The sequence below is a fragment of the Onychostruthus taczanowskii genome, unplaced genomic scaffold (assembly GCF_017590055.1).
Source record: "Onychostruthus taczanowskii isolate IOZ18803 unplaced genomic scaffold, ASM1759005v1 scaffold49, whole genome shotgun sequence".
Lineage (NCBI taxonomy): Eukaryota > Metazoa > Chordata > Aves > Passeriformes > Passeridae > Onychostruthus > Onychostruthus taczanowskii.
The window spans coordinates 1,928,896-1,947,921 of NW_024502458.1; the positions used below are offsets into that span (position 1 = coordinate 1,928,896).

The 19,026-nt window shown below is 43.5% G+C and overlaps 1 protein-coding gene across 6 annotated transcripts in view; it reads right to left on the reverse strand.

The window, feature by feature from the left end:
- Window positions 1-19,026, reverse strand: part of OSBPL5 (oxysterol binding protein like 5) — a 135,855-nt gene that overhangs the window by 72,753 nt on the left and 44,076 nt on the right. Inside the window, exon 1 of one of the 6 annotated variants that reach the window (XM_041415031.1) lies at window positions 3,913-4,003. The exons of the other annotated variants lie outside the window; for them this stretch is intronic. Within the exon in view, the coding sequence (XP_041270965.1) occupies window positions 3,913-3,969 (57 nt within the window). The 5' untranslated portion in view covers window positions 3,970-4,003. Of the gene's footprint in view, window positions 1-3,912; window positions 4,004-19,026 lie in introns of those variants that run through there. 6 annotated transcript variants of the gene reach the window in all.

Here is a 19,026-nt window from a genome sequence, read left to right on the forward strand (position 1 = left end):
TGACCAGCTCTTCTTTTCCATACCAGGAAAAAAGGGATAGGCTTCAGCTGTGTGGTCTCACACAACAGGAGGGAGCTGCCACACTGATTTCTCAAGACAAACAAACCCAAATGAATGAAAATATCTGTGCTCTGTCAGATCCTCAGGGTGTGTAAATCAGGGAAGTTTTGTGGCCTCCTTAGCAGGGTGATGTTGATGCTGACTGGTAGTGCATGGCTGAGCATCCAACTGGTAGAAGAGAGGCAATCTCAGAGACCTGCAGTGCTGTAAAGAGAGGACAGAGGAGAGCAAGAGCCCATGATGCTTCCTGGCAACTATTTGGTTTGTATTAGAAAAGCAGACTTCAAAGTGGTTGCTGCCTACAAGCTCCAAATACGGAAGAATTTATAAACAAAAGAGCCCAGATGGGAAAGATTTGAAAAGTTTGGGAGGGCATAAGGGGAAAGAATAAACAAATATCTCTTAAGTGAAGTAAGGAAGCACTTAAAATGGCAGAAGGCTAGATGGTCTGTGCAGACTTCGTGGTGCCTCTAAAAGGTACAATATCTTTAACATCCCATGGCTGTGCACATGTACCAAATTCCCCTACAGGGCACAGACACAGGCTGCTATTACCAACTACCAGTAACAAATACTATTGCTCAGCCATTAGCAATCAGGAGGCACAGCAACCCACAGTGTTAGGAGCTGTACAAACACATAACAAATAATTGCCTCTGCCTCTAAAAGCATATTGGGTTTCTATCATCTCAAGCAGCACTTGGACCCGAATGTATTTGCTAAACAGCATCAGACCACAGCAGCTAATGTCTGAGTGAAGCAGAGAAAACTAAAAAGCGTAACATTTTAATGTCTTCCCCTTGATCGGGTCAGCTCATTCACTGCCTTTTGCAGCAAAACTAATCTTCCACTGCACTCATCTCTTCATCTTTAGAGAAATGTGTAAACACAGATATTAACAGCTTCACTTCTCAGACAGCAGTGATGAGATTGCTGTAAGGACAACTGGGCCTTTTATAATGAACAATTTCCTATCTGGTTAAAAGTGGAGGCAAGCAGACTAATAAAAGGGAGCTTTCCAAAACTGCTCAGCAGTAGAGTTTGCAGAAACTCCTGTGGGAGTGGGGCCAAGCTGAGACTGCCTCTGTCTGTTAATCTCACATAAACTGTCCTGACTGCAAACCATGCTGCCAAGAGATGCAGGCAAGGAGCTGTCTGATATCTCTGACTCTCCTTCCAGGACTGCCAGTGTTGCTGGACTTTTAAGGTGGAAGATCAGCTGTTGACAGCTTGCAGTTCCCACCCGATGCAAACAGAACAGACAAAACCCATGAGGCAACTCAGGGAAAGAAGTAATGTAACCCAGCAAAAGGACTCCCACAGATCACTTTCCTCCTAGAAAGAGGCAGCAAAGACCAGGGCAAGCTGGACACTTGGCTGGGTTACAACCCAGCTGCAGATTTGCTCAGGGTCAGCTGCTTGCTCTTGACGACCATACAGCAGTTTTACCACCTGCTGTGAGCCTGTGCCACCCCAGCAGCCCCAGCTGCAGCCCCAGCCTGCAGGCAGAGACCCGGCCTGCTCACGGGAGTCACCTCTGCCACCATCACTGCAGTCGTGGGGAGTCAGCGAGCTCAGGGAAAAAAACAGCACAGGAGATTTGCACCTCACTCTGCAAAACAAGCCCCTTGCAGTTTGGAAAGCTGCTCCCGAAGCAGTGCTCAGTCTGGAGGTAATGAAGTTGAGAAACGCAGCAGGGAAATGGCACTCACAACAAGCAAAGGTGGGAATTAAATGAGACAGAGGTGACACTAACTCATAGGAGGAAACTATTAGGTTCTGTGACAATTTACTTCCCTCAACAACCTGTAATTGTGCCAACACGCAGCAAAACAAAGAATGTTCCTTCTAACAAACCTTTGTAGTCCCCTAATGGCACCAGCTTCTCTCCTCTCTATCAATTCCTTCATGTCACTATCACCTTGAAATAACTTAAAATACCTTAAAATAACCTCTTACCTTGCAGAAGAAAAGGAGTCTACCCTGCTTATTTTCTCTGGTAGAAGAGAACCTAAAAGCTTTAGTTGGGTCCCATGTTTCCAGACACCTGTCATCAGTCATGTACAATTAAGACAGTTCTTCCCAAAACAACATTTCTGCTGGTGGCACTGCCTTCCCAAAAAGCTCTGAATATAAAGTGATTTCTATACCAAATGTATTTCTCCTTTGCCTGCAAACACCAAGAGTCTTCCCTACACATTCCTTGCTACAAGACACATACTGACCATCTAGATTAACCCCACTGATAAACCATGATGTTTAGGATTATAGTGTCTGCTTGGAATTTTCCAAAGTTTCACTATGTACTGCTGGTCTTTAGACTGCCCTGCCCTACTGATGACTGACATAGATGACCACAGATAAGTGTTTCACACCCACCAGGCAGTCACATTTCCCTGGTGCAAGTGGATTTTCAGGACTCATTTTTGTGACATTGCTAAAATACCTCTCTATTTCCCTGACAGCTCAAAGGCACTTCTAAGCAAGCGTTACTGGAATTTACATCTCTGCCAATACATTGCTAACTGGCTGCACATAAAAGCAATGGTCAGTAATCAGTCTGAAAGTGACTAAAATCTTAGGTACTTTATTTATAAATAAACAACAACCACGACTTACATGACTCACAGCCGTGACTTTATAGCCGACACACTGGCCAGTTCTTAGTTTCTTAACTGTGAATACATAATGGCAGAAACACCAAATCTTTCCACTGTACCTCTGGTCACAAAGACAAGATTATAAATGCACAGCATATTCAACACTTCTTCTCAAAGAGTTATTGAGGCAGTCTGCAGACCAAGACTTGCTCTATACATGATTTTGTACCAGTTCACCCTTGTTCAATTACAAGTATTATTTGCTGCTATATTTCTGATGATACAACAAAAGTGTGGATGTAATCAGAGCAAAAAAAATGTGCTGTATACCAGAAGAGCTGGTTCTTCTTTCCCACAGGGGAACAAGCCACACTGGTATAAGCATGTTCATACTGGCATAGCTGAATTCACACTAGGGGAGGGTTGTATCAATATTACAGAACAGCAGTTAAAAAGTAGTGCAAGTTGTTTACATAGGCAGACCTAATTTTGAGAGGATTTCCTCCTGATCTTGAAAACACTGCTAAAACTCCTAATTCTACAAGCAATCTAGACACAGAGAAGGATTGGGCTGATCGTGGGTTTAGCTGAATAAAATACACCACAAATCAATACAGACAGCTGGATAGTAATAATAACAGCAACAAAAACATATGGAGGGGGCACACTTTCATGTGGGCTCTCACTAATAAAGCCAGTTATACCTACCCTTTATGCAGGTGAGAAGGTACCCAAGCTGTTTAGCAGCAGAGGGCAGTAAGATGGCCAACCTTGTTATATCAGTCCAAATTCCTTGAAATGTCAACTGATGAAGCAAATCACAGGATTCCACTGCCACAGCTGCTGCTATCAGAATTCAAGCCTCAAGGGAGCTGAGTGTCCGTGTGGTTTTGAGCAGACACGCAGAAATGCAAATAGGGTGTTCAGATACTTTTAAATCCATCAGATACAATTCCTGCCAGTCAAAGGTTCCCAAAGCATAAGGCTATAAATGTTCCAAGAACCCGCTGCAATTGCTTAAGACTGTCCAGCCTCTGAGGCACGGGATGGAAACAAAGAAGAGGAGACTCAAAGGAGAGGAATAAGAGATGAAGAGAGAAGAGGAGGTGAGGTAAAAAAAAAAAAAAAAAAAAAAAAAAAGGAGAGACTGAAAGGCATAAAGAAAGAGCCTACACAAAGGGAGGATTTTAGAGAGTGTTAAGAAAGTAGGAAGGTTGGGATCAGTCTTGGGGAAGGGGAAAAGGACACTCACCGCAATGCTCGCAGCCTCAGAGGGCAATGACTCTTCTCTCGCACATAACACCTGCATTCAGAGCCACCATCCCTTCCCCAGTTTGTCACAGGGGACGATCCTTTCTGGTCCCCCCCCGGATGCTACACACCTGCAGGCTGCAGATCAGCACGGGAGGCAGAGAAGACACCGGCACGCAGAGCCTGTGCTCCAGGGGCACATGGCTCTCAAACACACCTCCCACACGCTGCCAGCACCCTGCCTGCGAGCCCAGCTCTCGCTCAGAAAACCAGGGCGACTCTCTAACCACGGTGACTGTGGAAGAAAATCCCGAGAAGAAGCACAAAGTGATTCAGCCCAGCGATATGTCCAAAGAAAGCCTTAAACAATAGCCCAGACCGGGTGTGATCTGCCACTGTTTGGCAGGGGAAGTTCAAGCTGCAATGCCCATGGACAGTAATTAATTGTCAGCACTGTTAACAGTTTCGCTGCTGATCAAAGCAGCGGGGCGGCACCGGGAGAATTACAGCCAGTTGCTGTCACTTATCAAAGCACGGCAGCAATAAACAATCTGCAACTCTGTAACAGACTCTATTCCTGTCGTGCATAATCTCTCAGTCTCATTCTGTTCCTTTTTAGTGGCTTCTTAACCCACAGAATTCCTGTGTAATCAAAAGCAAAAAAAAAAACCCCAAACCGAAAGAAACAACCCTCCCCAATTCACTCTTTTCTGAAATGAAACCGAAAGGAATAAAGTAAATCCTTGCAACTGTGGAATCAGTCAGTGCACTCTGCACAGGACTCAGATACAAACGAGTTTGACAAAGATTTCTCAGCTGATGCAACTGAGCAGTAAAAGCATCATTTCTTAAGCTGTACAGAACCTAAACCTGCCATACAGAGGCAGGTTTGTCAAGCACTGGTGCAGACTTCAGGTACACTAGCACAGCATTACTGCTTTAGATTTAAAAACAATCCAATGGATGTTGCTAGTTACAGTATCCCATGGCAATTGTACAAATATTTCAGTAGGCGAGCATTGGTAATTACAGCCCTGAATCACTCTGCATCTGGAAAATATCCACATTTTTTCCTTCGTGGGTTTTCCCGATACTCCTAAATTAAGAGACAAACACAGAACACACATCTCAGCCAAAGCTTGCTCCCAAGGCTATTTGTGTTGCTCTTCTCTCCAGGATGTGCTCTTCCCTGGCCCTCATCATGAAGAAAGAGTTTGGCAAAAATATCTTTATCTGCTGGTGTCACCCACTGCAGTGTATCAGTCAGTATCTTTTTGTACAGTTTTACACTGACTTCGTAGAATCAGAATTGTGCAATGCCTTGGGTTGGAAGGGACCTTAAAGATCATCTTCTTCTGAGCCCACAGATACACCTTCTGCCAGATCAGGCTGCCTAGAGCCCCATCCAGCCTGGCCATGAACACTTCTGGGGATGGGGCATCCACAGCCTCTCCAGGCAACCTGTGCCAGTGCTTTATCATCCTCACAGCAAAGAATTTATTTCTAATGTGTGATCTAAATCTGCCATCTTTCAGTTTACAACCATTCTCCCTTGTCCCATCACTATCTGCCCATGCAAAAAGTTGCTCTCCCTCTTTTTTATAACCCAGTTTAAGTACTGGAAGGCCACAATGAAGTCTCCCTGGAGCATTCTCTTTTCCAGGCTGAACAACTCCAGCTCTTTCAGCCTATCCTCATACGAGAGGTGGTCAATGCCTCTGACCGTGTTCATGGCTCTCCTTTGGACTCATTCCAACAGATCCACCTCTTTCTTGTGTTGAGGGCCCCAGAGCTGGATGCAGCACTCCAGGTGGGGTCTCACGAGAGAAGAAGGGCAGGATCCTCTCCCTTGACACCATCTCTCCTTCTCCTTTATTGGAGGGGGTGGGGGCATGGTACACTCTCTTTGGACTTTCTTTTCTGACCACTGTACTCGCAGAATGCCTCCCAGTTATTCTTCACATCCCTTGCCAAGTCACATTTTATCTGTGCCTTACCTTTCCTGATCCCATCCCAACCCATCCAAATGGTATTCCTGTACCTCCCCCAGTCATCTGACCCTGGTTCCACTAGCTGTGCGTTTTCTTCTTGTTCATCAGCTTGAGAGGAAGGTCCCTGCTCAGCCATGCTGTTTCTGGCCTGCCTTACTTGACTTCTTACACATTGGGAGGGAGAGGTCATGTGCTCTAAGAAAAGTGGCCTTAAAGAGTTGCCAGCTCTGGTCAGCTAAGGACAGCATTTGGGATGAACTCAGGGCAGTGAGTTTCCCAGAGAATCATCCACTAATTCTTTAAACAGCTGGAAGTTCACTGTTTTAAAGTTCAGGGTCCTGACTTTGCTCTTTGCCACACCCATGTTTCTTGAGATCACAAACTCAGCCAGGGCATGCTCACTACAGCCCAGGCGACCTCCAATCTTAACCCCTGGAGTGAGTTCATTTGCACTGGTGAGCACCAGGTCCACTAACATATCTTCCCTCATTGGTTTATGTAACACTTGGATCTGAAATTTACCCTTGATGCACACCAGGAGTCTCCTGGATTGCCTACAGCCAGCTGCATTGCTTTTCTAGCAGATATCTGGATGGTTGAAATCCCCCACCAGGATGAGAGCTTGTGAGCACGATGCTTCCTGCAGCTGAGCCAAGAGGCCCTGGCAAGAGGTTCCCCCGGTCAGAAACCTGTAGTAGACCCCACCCATGAGGCGTCCTTTGTTGGTGTGGTCCTTGACTTTTACCCACAAACTCAACCTGTTTGTAGCTGTTTCTCAGAGACAGCCCTTCACAAACCACCCATTCCCTAACAGGGAGTGCAATACTCCTGCTCCTTCCCAGTCTATCTCTTCTGTAAAGTTTGTAGCCCTCCACTGCAGTTTTCCAGTTGTGTGACTCATTCCAACATGTTTCCATGATACCAATTCTAGCTGAAACATGGTTTCCAACTCCTCTTGCTTCATGCACTGGGATCTTGGGGCACACTTGTGTCAGACCAGATTCCTCCAAGACATCTGGAATGGTGTGACTAAAGAATTTTGGAAGAACTCCCACTTGTTGCACTAGTTTGTCATGAATAAATTAAGATGCAGTGGTAATAGTAACAATGAGAAGCCAGCATTTTAGAGATATTTTACACCTTAAAAGTACTGAACAAACAAGGATTAAAACGTATGCATAAACACCACCTTCTACACTTGACAGACCTTTGTTTGCTGAAGCCGCAGCACCTGCTGAGACATGATCTTTTATTGGATCAGATACTTCAACTCTCAGAGACACTGCAGCAGGAGGAAACTATTGAAATCCTTGTGGGAGGCAATGCTCATGTGTCAGCCAGCACAAACACTGCCAGGATTCTAAAGCTGCCACCTTGGAGGAAGTGATAAATTCCAGTGGGGTGTCAGGCAAGGAGTGATGCCAAGGCCAGGGGTCCACAGACCCTCTACCACGAGGGACTGGGAGAACCAGGGCACCCACAGAAACTGGGGTTACCAAGCAGGGGAGGAAACATGCAAGGTGCACAGTACCCCAGCAATATCCAGCCTCAATTAAGAGGGCAGAGGAACCCTGCAGTAAATTCTGGAAGTAATTAACTGAGAGTCAAAAGTAAAATTTTTTTACTGCATGTCCCAGAGTCTCAGGGACTCTTCAGGCAAAAGTGTTTCTCCTGCTTTCAGGCAGTTTTTAAAGGAGCCCTCCGTGGCTGGGTATTACAAGCCAAAAATAAAAGCTGGGATGAATTTAAAGAGAAGGGTTCACAAGCAACTAGCACTGCAAAGGGCCCGAGATCCCCACTGAGATGAGAGGATAGATGCAGGGCTTCTGTCTGAGAAGGACACCCTGGCTGAGAAAACAGAAGGGATTTTTCAGGGCACATGAGACATGGAGGTGATAGGAACAGTTTTGTCCAGGAAAAAGATTCGATGGTCTCTGCAGCCCTATGTTTCCCTTGGTTCACAATTTCACCATTTCTCATTGCCTCTTAAAGAGTGGAGAATTTTAGAATGGGTACAAGCAGAGGCAGCAACTCCTCTCTGTAATGAATCACTAAGTGTCACAGCAGCCCGATGGCTCCCCACAGTTTTAGACTGTGGTCTGCCCTTGGCAGCCTTGAGACTCACTGGCTCCAGGCAAGGCATGACAGTCTAGAGCAGGGAACTGTCACAGCATCATTTGTGAACAATGGCACATCTACCTCTACCATCCATCTCAGCCACAGAAAAACAATGGCAAATCATCAAATTTCTTCCCAGAAGGAAGCTATTATAACTGCTTCCAAGATGCCCTACCTCTTTACCTACTAGTTCAGGATGAATATCATAACAAAACTAATTTCTGCAAACTGGTATGTGTTTGCCCTCTTGCCAGCTCATACCCTTAGCTGGGTTTGGGTCAGTGGTGACCTGCTTGGGGTCAGTGTGGACAGGATCTGTCTTAACACTTCTTGATCTCAAAGAGACTTGCTTGAAAGTAATTTTCCACGTGCCTAGTAATCACGTTCTCACTGTTTCTTTCTTTGTTTATGCTCCATTTCTGCCAAGTAACTGTATCCTTCCTGTAAATGGAAAAGCATGTCTAGGTCCCCAAGCTTACACCACCAGGTGTTTTTTTCTGTAAGTTGGGCAGAATTGGTTGCTTTCTTAAAAAGCAGGCAAAACACTTTGATCTTCAAAAAAGAGGACAACATTCAGAAAGACCACTATTAAATGCTGTTAGAGAAAGGCCAAGCAGCACACACAGCTTTGTATTACTAAATTAACAACGCAAAACCAGACCTTAGAACAGACTGTCCAACTTAAAATACTTCCAAATTCTGATGCTTGCAACAAATCAATGACCTGATCAATTCATAACTAGAAAACAACTGAGCTGACACATGGATTATGCAAGTAGGTTCAACTCCCACACAGGTCCAGTAGCAAGGCTGCTTCCAAAGACACTATGACTTTGGAAAAGTTTGTTAACCTGTCTAGGGAAATCTCAGCATGCTCCTACCTCAAAGGCTACACTGGCCCTTTTCCCCTGGGCATTTCTTACTCAGTCAAAGACAATGCCCAAGTAACACAAGACACAGCTTCTTCCTACAGCTGAAGTAGCAAAGGCATCTCCCTTTGTGTCTTCTGATTTCCTGCAAGAAAAGGCACACTTTCTTCCTTGGAATCTCTCTGAATCACAGAGCAGGCAGGCAGTCCTTAACCCCCTTCTGGCCAGGCAGCAGGACATAGGCATTGCTGAGGAAGACTCCCTACAACCCTGCTCAGCCCTCCAGCCCCAGGAGCCTTTGGCCATCCCAGTGTGGGGACGAGGACTCCAGTGCTTCTGGCAAGGAGGGCTTAGCACAGCTGAGGTTCCCAGGCCCTTCCCCGATTGTACAATCTTCACGATGTATTTCTAGCCTCAAAAGAAAACAGCAAAACAAAGCAAATAAATAAGAAACAACTTGTTTTTCTTTCTCCTTTTAGACCTGAAATCCTCTTGAAATATCATTGACATGAAAGAGATTTGTGCTTTGCATTTTTTGTGATTGCAGAGCAACAGAAAAGAAACATACCAGGCTTACAGTGTTGCTTTTCCATCAAGCAAAATGAGGAGGAGATGGAGGAAGAATTGCTTTCTGATGTACGCCTGGCCATGATTTCGCACCACTTCCAGACTCCCCATTAACTACTCATTTCCACAACTGCACATTTTGGAATGACATAGGCAAGTCCTTCATTTCTAGTAAGCAACAGATTAAACCATTTTATATCCAAAATTTTGATAAAGAAAAACCTTTTGGTTCTAAATTGCTGTAAGACAGTTCTCAAACAGTCCTACAACATTCTTCTTGCTACACCTTCTCATGCTATTTGCAAACTAAACCTATTTTTTAAGCAAATAGATTTAATTCATCTTAAACTGCTTCCAAGATGCTCTATGAACAGGGCCAAGTCTTTACCAGCTCTCTAAATTGCCATATTAAAAAAAAAAAAAAAGTATATATAAAGGTGTAGAAACTAACATCTCCATTTTTTCAGAAAAGACATGCTTTATTTCCATGGTTTAACCAATTCTATAGGTTGTGCCAGTGGCTTTACCAAAACAGCAGTTAAACCAATTTCCTGCCTTTTCCTTAATTCCACTCATCTCAAGCCCCTGCAATATTTAAAATAACTGCTACAGTTTTAATTTTACATTCATATATGTCAAGGCAACATTTAGTATAAAACAGAGGCCATTGGGAACAAATAAAGTTCTGCCAGTTCTACCTGCTAAAAAGAATCTTTTGCCTAAATCAATCTTTTCTGTCTGCAAACTAACAGTGCCATAGGAAGAGGGTTACTGATCATACTGAAGCATTCTCACTGCTTTATGCAAAGGACAGCTTTGACAGGATGCTGCTTTTCCCCAGCAGTGCTGCCACTGACAGCAACTCATTGCTCATGCTGAAGAAAGTAACTTTTCTAAATCACAGCACTTTAATTCCTGAAGAATAATAGATTTAGCACTGATCCCATAGCCTGGTCTGCAGGCTTTTCTATGCTGGCAGTCCCCTGAAAGAACACTAATTCAGAACTTGGCCAATTTCTAGCATTAACATCTATTAACCGACACAGATCTTCCCTGCTGCTACCACCATCAATGAATGTGATGCTGTGTAGCTGATTTTCAGAAGAGCTGGATCTTCCTGCCCTCACTGTACCTGGGCTCCACTGTACCTGACACGTAAAATACTGTAGTATTTTAGTAGGTAGAAGAATGGAAAAAAATGCAAGGCATTACAGGATCAGATGAAAGAGATATCATTTTGGACGTTTACACAGAGACACTTGAATGAACTACAGCCAGTTTGCCTTGCAGTTCAAAGAACCCAGGTTCCCAGGTATCAAAGAGATGTGTAAGAAAACCCAGGCAGAAAAGCATCAGAAAATAAAAGCTGTTAGAAACTAATAAAGAAGCCTCAAACAGCAGGAAGGGGGAGCCACAAACAGCAGCAAGAGTATGTTCAGCACCCATCCCTCTAGGCAGATTACTCAGGATGTTTCTGGCTAGCAGGCTAATCTTGGGAATACTTTTGTTACATTCTCTGGGCCTGTTTCTGGGAACACAGCTATGAGAAATAAATACGGATAGGTCTGGGCTTTGAGTCCTAGTTAAGGAAAAATGTAAACCTTTCTCCAAATCTATGATTAGGTCCTGTGATTCAGGAAGAAGCAAGAAGATAGCTAATATGTGTTTATAAATCTTGCCACATCTGCTTCCAAACTTTCCATTAACAACTTGGTGAGTATCCAGTAACAGGAGGTTTTCCAGGGCCAGGACACTGAGGAAATACTGCTGTGTGAAACGTGCACTATTGTAATAATAGTCCCAAATGACACAGTAAGGTGGTGACAGGATTTGTGCCTGCCCGAATCGCTCTCACGCTGCCAATAAATGTCAGGGCTTTGAGTTCAGGGCATTGTTCTTTTTCTCAGTTTAATAAACAAAAGCTGCAAAGAGAAGTCCTTTTCTTGAAGGCAGACTGCAAATGTGCAGAGGAGAAGAACAGGAGAGAGTTTGTCTTGCTGCTTCCAGAAGGTCAGAGACAAGGAGGACTGGCAGCCTCAAGAGCTGCCCAGTCGAGAACTAGAGGAAAAGGCCATGGCTGAGCGAGTTCAGCAAGCCATGGGCAAACAGGTCAATGCTCCAGGCAAACTGGGTGCTCTGTCTGTTGAAAATCAGGACAAAGGCTGCTGGGGCCAGGCTTGGAGCCCACTTGTCCCAGTACAGAGTGAAGGCAGGACAAGGGTGCACCTCACCCACCCAAGTGTCCTCTGCTTCCAGCAGCTACAGAGCACAAGAGACTGAAAAATCCCATATGGAAAAACATGTGCTGGCTGCTACACACCAAAGTAAACTTTCTAAACAGACTGAGCCATCGTGATTATGTGCAATCCTGAATTGTTTGTTGTGACTTTAGTTACTAAAATTGGTAGAAAAAAAATCACCCCTTGGTTTCATACATACAGTGAGAAAAAGCCAGCATAAGGGATGACGAGGAAGTTGTTCTTCCTCGTGGCCCAACATGAAGGAGATGAACTCTGATTTCTGCAATTAAAAAGGGAAAATGAGAGAGTGTTGTTTGTTAAATCATGAACTTGACTTCTCAGCAGTGGCAGCTTGCTTCCATGAACCAGCATGTCACCCCATCTTTGGAAGGATTTTTTTCCAAATCAAATCACTCATCTGCAAAAGCTGTAGCTGCAACCACAGCTCTAGTCCATTTTCAGAGTCACACATTTTCATACCCCCACTTAGTGCTTGGTGCCAACATGTTTTGTCCTAAGTACTTCTTTATATTAGCACATGGCAGACAACCTCTGATAAGAAACACAGCCATTGAGGATGAAGTGACACAAAAAAGGCTTTTCTTGGTAAGGGTTATTCAGATTTTAAAAATTCCAGAAAAAGGCAAATTTATCCAAACCTTCAGAAACCCAGATTTCAAAAGCTTGTGCTTTTGTGTCAGAGAATTAGGCAATCTGAAGAAATTTTGATGCCTCCTAACATGACTTTGATACTGCTTTATGCAGTAAGACCCACATACTTCAGACTATGCCAGTAACTTGTTCAGTGGCCATTTTTTTCTGTAGTCTGTGCTGGTAAGTTGAATGTGTGGGGCTCTTACATTAAACTGCTCATTAGGCCTAATTTACATTAACTGCAACTACTTAAAGATGAGTCTATTGTCTGGAGCTACATAAACCAGGAAGGAAGGAACACCCATAAAAAGTAAATTACCTTATTTCTTCCAACACTCTTGTTTTCATTATGGCCTTTTACACAGACAAACATTGTGTACTCTAGCTTAAAATTAAGGTAGAACCATGAACTGGACATGAGCTGACTGATGTGTCAGCTTCCTTTGAATCCAGCTATGAGCAACCAGAGTCAGAAACAGCGTGCTCTGCTCCCTCTTCAAGAACCCTTTGGCTTTAATGCTTTCAGCTGTACAAAATTCTGCTTTTACAATAGCTCCCAAAATTAAAAAGATGTTATGGGAATGCTAAGAAAGCCAGTAATGCAGCCAGATGCAGTAAAAAACACCAAAGAGTCAAAAACCTTAGTAAAAGTCACTTTAAATACTATTATCTCTGCTGGTAAAGAACACACCAGACACGTGGAGCCAGATCCACAGCTGGTGACCTTGATGCAAGCGAGGCTATTTACATGATGTCCTTTTATGTTTAGCAGAGAGCAGGGTCTGCTTGAGAGGACAACCACGAGGCTCTGGGCTGCCTTTGAAGTGGCAACACACCATTTCATGCCACAGATAGCTGGGTATCATGTGTTGCATTGGCTTCTGGTTTAAACTGTGCTGCACAGCAGCTGCACAGCAAGGAGGGAACAACTCACGACCCAGCAGAACAGCCAGTGCCTGCACTCCCCCCAGGAGGTGCTGTATGTGCTGGAGGCACAGGAGGACATGCAGCAGCTAACTCTGATAAAGACATTCAGACTTGAGTGCTGTGATCTAGAAAATAGCCTTTGCCATGAAGGGGTGGACACCCAAAGGAAGAACTTCTGGCCCCAAGTCTGCTTTCCCCATCAAAGAGCATGTTTCTAAATCCAAAGCAAGCAAGAAGGGTTGGAAGCAGGGTTTCTGACAGAACATGCCATTTTGAAAATGGCAACATAAAGTGGCTGCCAAAGGATTTTTTTTTTCTCTGAAACCACGCCTGTTTTAGTCTCTCCTGCCAAGAAAATCCATTTCTGCAGCTGTGTCATCAGTGAGTCAGAGATTCCCTGATGCTGAGTCTCCAGACCTGTCCCACTGGTGGTTCAGTAGCAGCATGGGCAAGAAGAGATCAGCACAAGAGGACAGGGAACCAAGACTAACATGTCAGAGCCAGGTTAGCTTCTGGAATATTTTTGCTTATATTAAACAGAGTGAATACACCAGTAATAGAAAAACAGATAAAAACAGACATTCAGCTGTGATCCCATACCTGGAACATAGCAGTAGAGCAATGGCCACACAAATGACCTTTCTCTGCAGCTCCCTGCACTGAACAGCAGTTGACCACAACAAGCAGAATACAAGACCTCAAGCCTGCTACTTCTGGTCAGGCATTTTACAGCTTTTCCAGCAAGACTGAGGTGACAGACTGCCATTATTCAGTTTAGGAGAGAGAACCAAAGTGCTTCCCTGTGGGAACAGGCAAGAAGGTGGGTAACTGAGGACCTGATGGTGGAAAAAAAACCCCAAAAAACAAGCCAAGTGTACATTTAATCCCTTGAAATCTGGCTTCAAATACTGAGTTCAAAGCTGGTCTACCTCAGGATTTCCAGGGATGTTAGATGGGCCTGGGATAGCTCAACATGACCTAGGAGGGTCACATCTCCCTCCTGAGCACTGTAGGTAACAGCTGACACTGACAGCACGGAGTGTTACAGTATGGGTGAAGGTGGATAAAAAAGAAGGCAGAGATTGTTTTTTGCATTGTACCATCCATCACACCTGAATAGTTCAGGGACAGAAGGATCCAACAGCATTAAATATCCACAGCTGCACACACAGTACACATATGTACATACACACACATGTATGGGTTCAATACAACACGCCCTCACAGAAAGCCAGCAAAATCTGATCTGCAATATAACACTGCAGTGATGATATCTTGACTGATTGCTATTTCAAGACACTGTCACTGGAAGAGATTTATATCTCTATCACTGTGCCCGCCCATGCAATTAGTCTATCTTTGTGCCAAATTATATTAATGGACAATGAGTGGAAAATTTCTATTTAAAAAAACATTCACAGGGAAAAAGAAATATCTATTTAGATACATTACCTTTAACAAAAGAGAAAGTTCAAGACTGAGAAAGCTTAGTGCTACAGTTCCCCGCTGAAAAAGCACTGGAAAATTCCAATTACTGCCTCTCAACTATTATATATCACTTTTTTTTTTTTGCTTATAAACAAAACAGATCACTGCAATTTAATCAGCAAGATAATAGTGAAGATGAGCTTATAGTGTGTGGAGAGACATAATTAAGCTTGTGAACCCTAACTCTAAACCTAACCCTGATTAAGCCTAACCCAACCCTTAATCCTAACCCCTAGCCCCAACTATTAATCTTAAACTATACTTAAACCTTGGCAATGAATAATGCCACCCAGAGCAGCCAGGACTGAGGAAACAACACCCACACAGGGGAAAAAAATCCCCCACTTGTTTTTTGTTTTTTTATTGTAAGTTGAAAAAAGATAATTAACAATTCTACATCAAAGGCAACCTGCAAGACTAAATGCACATGTACATGGTGAGACACATTCAGTCCCTAACACTCATTCAACATCCACTCAATTCCACCCCTCACTTGGAGCACTCAGTTGAAGTATACCACTCCCTTTATCTGTCCTGGTCTTAAATTCTTCCCAAGGATTTCCATCAGGAGAAAAGGGCTCACCTCTTCTTCCCTGAACTCACAGGGCTCACAGTCCTTACATGACATTCACACAAAACAGAGCTTAGGCTTCAGAAAAACATGTCTCTTCGGCATCTCATCAACTCTGTGTACCAAACTGACTTTTACCAAACCGACTTTTACCAAAGCAGAAGAAAATTTCACAGCAACCTTCCTTGATCAGACCACTCAGCTCAGTCAAACACTGCAGGACTTAACAAGCCCAGGCATCTCCATCAAAGCAAATAAAACAGTAATTATAAATGGAGCTTTTCCCAAAGAGAGACAGATTGGCATGTAGCATTTATCTCTTTACCAAATGCAAGGTAGGTACAACATTTCAACAGAAGCAGAAAAACATGTCTCAATGAATATACCAATGTCTTCCCAAAGCAATAGGGTTTAGATCCTGCCTTGGTGAAAGCTGGAATCACACTGCACTGTCAAATCTACCCAGTTTCCTCTCCCAGGGCACCCTGACTCCATGCACATGAGTTTAGGGTAGAACTGTTCCTAAATTGCCACAAGTGCTCCACTGAAATCACAAGTCATTTAGCAGGGAATAATTTTTAGTAATTTTCCCTGAGTAAATGAGTTGATCCCATTGGAAACATTCTAATGCACAAATTAAATGAGGCGATCCCATTGAAAACATTCTAGTGCAAGAGAAAACTGGTTGGTTTTTTAATAGAGACCAGCCTCTGACAATCTCCCACACAGTGAATAACACTGCAGTGCACAAATAGCCTGACTGATCCCCATGGGTGGTTATCATGAGTAAGGCACTACTCACAGTGACCAAAGGTGATAAAAACATCTGTTCCTTCCTGGTTACCACAAAGAGGTGGCCTTCTACTATGGCATGTATGAGACTAATGGCATGTAGGGAACTGACTCATGTATTAGGTGTGTCCTATCTTTAGAAATAATGTTACACCAGAGAAAATGAAAAAGTGGATTTCTACCTTGTGTACAACACGGATTCAGTGTCTTTAGGTAAGCTAGGAATAGAATTCCTGTGTCCTCTCCTTTGCACAATTTAAATGACACACACACAAGCAGGTTGAACAATGTCAGACTGTCGTGCTTGTGGTGAACACACCAAGTCAGTTTCAAACATCTGAGATGGGCACTAGGCATGGTAATAACCCATCCTGGAGTTGATACTTCTGCTGTCCTCACATGAAACAACAGCCTGGGTCCTGCCCTAAGCAGCCACTTACCCATTCCCCAGCACCGTTCCCTAAAATGTCTGAGAGAAGAACAAGCCCACAAAAGCTTTTAGAGGACACTGAGGTGTGGAACACCATCACTGTGCAGAAAAGCAACATTTTTGCACATATTGTCTTAAGTATATCTATTATGAACCTATTACTATGCAATACAAAAGTAAGGATTTGAATTAAATTAACTCCTGCAATATTCCCCAGATTTCTCTCCAGCATGAAAGTACTGATATTTCCAGAAACTGCATGGAGTAGAAAAATTAAACCAAACATTTTGCTTTAACTTTCTAATACTAGGGAAAAAATCTCTCGCACTTCTGCTTCTCTCAGATGTCCATTCTGAGCACTTCATCTTTGCTCCAGAATAGTTTAAAGTGTAAGGACACTTGGGATGGGTCAGCTCTCCACCAGTCACCACTGATGCTGAATATTCCCTTGATCATGAAGCAACTTGTCACAAAAATCTGGTGGTCTTGTGGATATAACATGGGACTGGAAGATAAAAATAAAACCCCAAACCATCTGCATTTCATTTTCTAGTTCACATTTAACTGTACAAACATGTAGGGTGTGGACTTTCACTCTTCCTGTTGGACAATGTATGAACACGTTGGGTTTCTGATCTCACCCAGGAAAGAGAAAAAACCCTTAAACTGGAAAAAGAGTGGAAACTATTTGCAGGTGGAACAGAGAGACTCAGGATGCACCTTATACCTGGAGGAATAGCATTACAACTGATGGAAAACAAGCAGCAGCCCAAATCCTGCCCACTTTTCTTCTCTGGCTCTTTGCTCTGCAAATCCCTGACATTCAGCTCCAGCAGCAGGGGAGCTGAGGAGTAAAAAAACACTATTGTTCTGGCCTGCAGAGAGACCACAATATCAACAAAAATGACACCCAGGCTTTCCAAGCAGACATCTGCTAGAAGGACCTTGGAAAGATAAGCAGTACTAATAAACAGAAACTGACAGTAATAGCTATACAAAATATAGATAATAAGTTATACACCAGAAGACAGGAGTCCATTTTTGATAATAAGTAACAGCAAATCCAACCCCAGAGTAACTACTTTCACAAGTCATGCCCCACCTACAGCAGATTCCAGGGAACTGTACATCCAGCAGACAGGTATTCCAGCAGTGCTCTTCTCTTTCAGGAGGATCTTTGTTGCTGGTATTTACATTGCTCAACTTCTCATAAGAAATTGTGTCTACTAAATCAGGAAATTAGTCTCTGTTTTCAGTTGAAGGGGAGAGGCTCCTGCCAAGAGTGACTTGAAGCAGCAGCCTCTCTCAACAGGAGACTGGTATTCCTATGCTCTTAGGTTAGACATTGAAGTCAGACAGCTCCAAGCAGCAAGTCAAAATACCCACTGAAGCTCCTTTCCATTCCACTCACATATATCCTTTTTCAGGAAGTAAGTCACAATTTTGGTCCCGGAACAACTATTCAAACTACCCTTGTAACTTTTTTCTACCACTGAAGTACCTTACAGGGATGCACCTGGGGCAAGGCTGTATTACTCTCCTCCCCAAGTCTGGCTACAGCTGCATGTGGATAATACTGGAAGGAAAGGGGAGAATTCCAAGTCTGAGGTTTTCCAAATTTGCAATTCATTACTTGGAGCAAAATTTGGAGCAGCAGGCAACACTGCCATTTATGCAATGGCACTGCATTGAGTCTTGATACATTCTTGCAGCATAATTAATGGCAGCTATGGTGTATTTTTGATAAGGGGCTGCAAAAGAGATCAAATTATCACTTAAGGCCACATTCAGCACGGAGAAGAGAGAGACACATACCAAAATTATGTGAAATGGTTAACTCAGGAGTGTGTTATCCTTCCACTCCAGGCTGAAAGAGATTGCAAACAGTCCTGTACTGTAATTCTTCCCCATGCCTCTACGTGAATTAAGTCTGAGTGCATTTAGGTCATGCACTAGCAGGTACTTCTCTACTATGCTCTCAATAACTTCCAGTGAGGAAAACTCCACAGCTTTTCCTCTGCAGCCTCTTCCAACAATCCATCATCTTTATAGTACATGGGTTTTCCTAATGCTTGATCTGACTAATTTATTTACACCAAGAATGAGAGTACCATAGGCACTGGTAGACATGCTTATTATCATCACTGCAGTGGCTTGTAATTAAACTTACTCAACACTTCCCAGTAGAGGACTTATACTCAATTGAATTTAGACTATTTGTGTTGAAATTCAGCATCTCAGTCTACTGCCTCAGGGCTGGTTTGAAGAACGTTTCAACCAGAGATAATCAGTGATTTCTATGAATGAATGGAGATACAATGTAAATTGCATGCTAGCCAGAGACCTTCCCTTGGAAAAACTCGGTATTGAAACCCTCCCCTGAGACCGCCCCCTCCCCCACACACACACTCTTGGAACTTGCAAATACATCCTAGCACCACTTCTATGTTAAAGTACTGAAATTTGGC